Source organism: Eurytemora carolleeae, unplaced genomic scaffold (genome assembly GCF_000591075.1).
Source record: "Eurytemora carolleeae unplaced genomic scaffold, Eaff_2.0 scaffold943, whole genome shotgun sequence".
Classification (NCBI taxonomy): domain Eukaryota; kingdom Metazoa; phylum Arthropoda; class Copepoda; order Calanoida; family Temoridae; genus Eurytemora; species Eurytemora carolleeae.
In genome coordinates this window covers 96,683-99,887 of record NW_019396842.1, presented here as the reverse complement: position 1 = coordinate 99,887, position 3,205 = coordinate 96,683, and the positions used below count along the sequence as shown (strand labels likewise).

At 36.3% G+C, this 3,205-nt stretch overlaps 1 protein-coding gene across 1 annotated transcript; it reads right to left on the bottom strand.

Moving 5' to 3' along the window:
* Positions 1-306: 306 nt before the first annotated feature.
* LOC111709292 (uncharacterized) lies at positions 307-2,571 on the bottom strand. The gene is made up of 5 exons (XM_023482920.1): positions 1,856-2,571; positions 1,661-1,712; positions 1,314-1,501; positions 964-1,063; positions 307-511 (listed from the first exon to the last, which is right to left on the bottom strand). The coding sequence occupies exons 1-5, from the start codon at positions 2,508-2,510 to the stop codon at positions 307-309; spliced, it is 1,200 nt and encodes a 399-aa protein (XP_023338688.1). The 5' UTR covers positions 2,511-2,571.
* Between the last annotated feature and the right edge of the window lie 634 nt (positions 2,572-3,205).

Genomic DNA, 3,205 nt, shown 5'->3' with positions numbered 1-3,205 from the left:
CAAACACAAAATTTCGTGGGTGTACACTAAAGCTCTAGTACGTACCTGTGTGTGTTACTGTTAAAAAGATTGATTGAAATCCAAATTGGAATAGAAATCGTCTTCATTGAATAAGCTAGTTGGTTCCTATAAGCTAGTTGGTTCCTATAAGCTTGTTGGTTCCTATAGGCTTGTTGGTTCATATACGCTTGTTGGTTCCTATAAGCTAGTTGGTTCCTATAAGCTAGTTGGTTCCTATAAGCTTGTTGGTTCCTATAGGCTTGTTGGTTCCTATACGCTTGTTGGTTCCTATAAGCTAGTTGGTTCCTATAAGCTGTTCCTATAAGCTAGTTTATAAATTAAGCTGAACAATTTTGCCTTGAGATAGAATGAGGCTCCGGATGCACAGAGATATGTAGATATCCCAGCTAGAGGGGTCAGCAGGATAAAACAAATAATATCTCCAACAAGGTTACGCTGATCATCTTCAACAGATGGGGCACACAGCCAGGTCACAAATGGACGCGGATGCCTGAATGATCATTTTATTAAAGGGAATGTAAGCTTAATTTCAAGTGAACCACCATTTATGAAGTTGCATTACCGAATCACAACCAATAAAAGCTATCTGATATTTTATGTGTCTTGATATCAGATGTTTTCATGTACCTTGAGCTCAGTTATTTTTATGTACCTTGAGGTCAGATATTTTTATGTACCTCGAGCTCAGATATTTTTATGTACCTTGAGATCAGATATTTTTATGTACCTTGAGATCAGATATTTTTATGTACCTTGAGCTCAGATATTTTTATGTACCTTGAGATCAGATATTTTTATGTACCTTGAGATCAGATGTTTTTATGTNTGGGGGGGGGGGGGAAATGAAAATTGGCAATGATAAGGCCAGCTTAACTTCTAAGGGAAATAAAGATTTTCTAAAGGGAAGATTTTTGAAGAAAATATAAACCCCTGTTCATGTACCTTGAGATCATATATTTATGATGACAGAGTTCACAAGTATCATTGTTAACCGTTGAAAGCCATTTCTCAATACAAGTCCTGTGAACCAAGGCAACAGAACCTGATCAAGAAAATTTAAAAAAATTTCATTTTAAAAGAAAAAAAATTTCATTTTGTCTTTTTAAAAAATTTGCTATAGCCTGCATTTACAGAGGAGTATACAAAAAAATTTAACTGNTCCAACTCCTTCACCTGAACACTGACAAGGAGATATCAACGCTTCAACTCCTTCTCCATCCCCCCTTCCTTCACCTCTACACTGACAGGGAGATATAAACACTCTCCATATCATACCCCCCCCCTTTCTTCACCTGAACACTGACAAGGAGATATCAAAGCTTCAGCTCCATCTGCATCGTGGCAGATTCTACAGAATATTCCAGAACTTGTTCTAGAAAAGTTTCTTGCTTCTAGGGTAGACCAATCCCCTGAGCTCCCTGAGCTCCCTGGACTCCCAGTACTCCCAGGACTCCTTCCACTCTCAGATACAGACCTCAACCTAAAAACAATAAAAACATTTTCAACAACAATTATGGACACGTTCTTTTACAGGTAGAAACGGGCCAGCATTAAATTAAAATATTAAAAATCGGCCGAAAAGTCCATATTATCTAAAAGGTAGAATAAAGAAGACGACATTTTTTTAGCATCGTTTCACCTCTTTTCTTTGTTGCTTGCCCTCAAATGAGATTTAAGTCTACAGTCTCTTCCTAAAGACGAATACAGAATTGTGTGATCTAATTTTTTCGAAATAAAAAATTAGTTTATTAAATTAAATTTGTGAGGTTTAAAGTGGTACAACAACCATTCATTTAAGGAAGACGATTGAATATCATTATCCACTGCATTGTCCCTGAAGAATTGATGTCTGTATATTCCGTCCCATCCCGAACTACTGTTCCAACTATCTGGTGTTCCAAGAAACCAGTATTACGCATGTTTAATCCTCCGCCCTGTACGCTAGGAGAGGATTGACGCATGTTTAATCCTCCTCCCTGTACGCTAGGAGAGGATTGACACATGTTTAATTCTCCTCCCTGTACGCTAGGAGAGGATTGACGCATGTTTAATCCTCCTCCCTGTACGATAGGAGAGGATTGACGCATGTTTAATCCTCCACTCTGTACGCTAGGAGAGGATTGACGCATGTTTAATCCTCCACTCTGTACGCTAGGAGAGGATTGACGCATGTTTATTCCTCCTCCCTGTACGCATGGAGAGGATTGACGCATGTTTAATACTCCTCCCTGAACGCTAGGAGAGGATTGACGCATGTTTAATCTTCCTTCCTGTATGCTAGGAGAGGATTGACACATGTTTAATCTTCCTCCCTGAACGCTAGGAGAGGATTGACACTTGTTTAATCTTCCTCCCTGAACGCTAGGAGAGGATTGACGCATGTTTAATCTTCCTCCCTGAACGCTAGGAGAGGATTGACACATGTTTAATCTTCCTTCCTGTACGCTAAGAGAGGATTGAAAACTTAAGCTTGAATCCTCTAAATCCATTCTTCACAATTCCTTGAGAGGGTTGGAATCTAAAGATGTCTCTGAAAATATAGATAGAAAACTACGAATTAAACCATTTGCTTGAAGAAGTCATACAGAAATTTGAGAAGGAAAAAGAATATAGGATTAAAAAGTAGAAATCAAATTTGGATTAAAATAAAGAAACGGAGTATACCCAGCAGAATAAAAAAATAAAAAGCATGGTGGAAAAAAATCAAATTTAGCAAATAAAGAGGATTGAATAAAGGCTTAGAAAAATCTGGGTGAATGACATAATTTCCTAGATTTATTTTCTAATTCTAATACAAACTATTTTTTTTAGAGAATTCCAATAATGCTTGTAAGTTGTAATATATGAAGTTGTGGCAAATGATAAAAATTTCAAAATTTGTGATCAACAGTGCCAGATACGCCTTAAAATAAAATGCGAGCTTTTTTCAGCAAATTTTTAACTTGATATTTCTCATTTGTTTCTCTTTAAAACAAGTTCGTACTGCTTTGATTTTTCCACATATATACTGCACTTACAATCATGTACAATAGTAGGCGATTATATCAATTGAATAAAAAACTTCTTTTTGATTACTTTAAACTAAAAAGCTTTTTAACAATCAAAACTTAAATAAATAAGTCGTCTTTATTGTATTGATATTCACCTACCACTGTATATAACTCAATGTAACAGAAATAGCTAT

Bases quoted from the DNA above. Each gene is read 5' to 3' on its own strand.
- LOC111709292 (XM_023482920.1), bottom strand. From the start codon at position 2,510: ATGGATTTAGAGGATTCAAGCTTAAGTTTTCAATCCTCTCTTAGCGTA. The intron at 1,502-1,660 runs GTGAAACGATGC...TATTGTTTTTAG, and splicing joins GCAAGCAACAAAGAAAAGAG to GTTGAGGTCTGTATCTGAGA. The intron at 1,064-1,313 runs GTGAAGAAAGGG...TTTCTTGATCAG, and splicing joins ATCTCCTTGTCAGTGTTCAG to GTTCTGTTGCCTTGGTTCAC.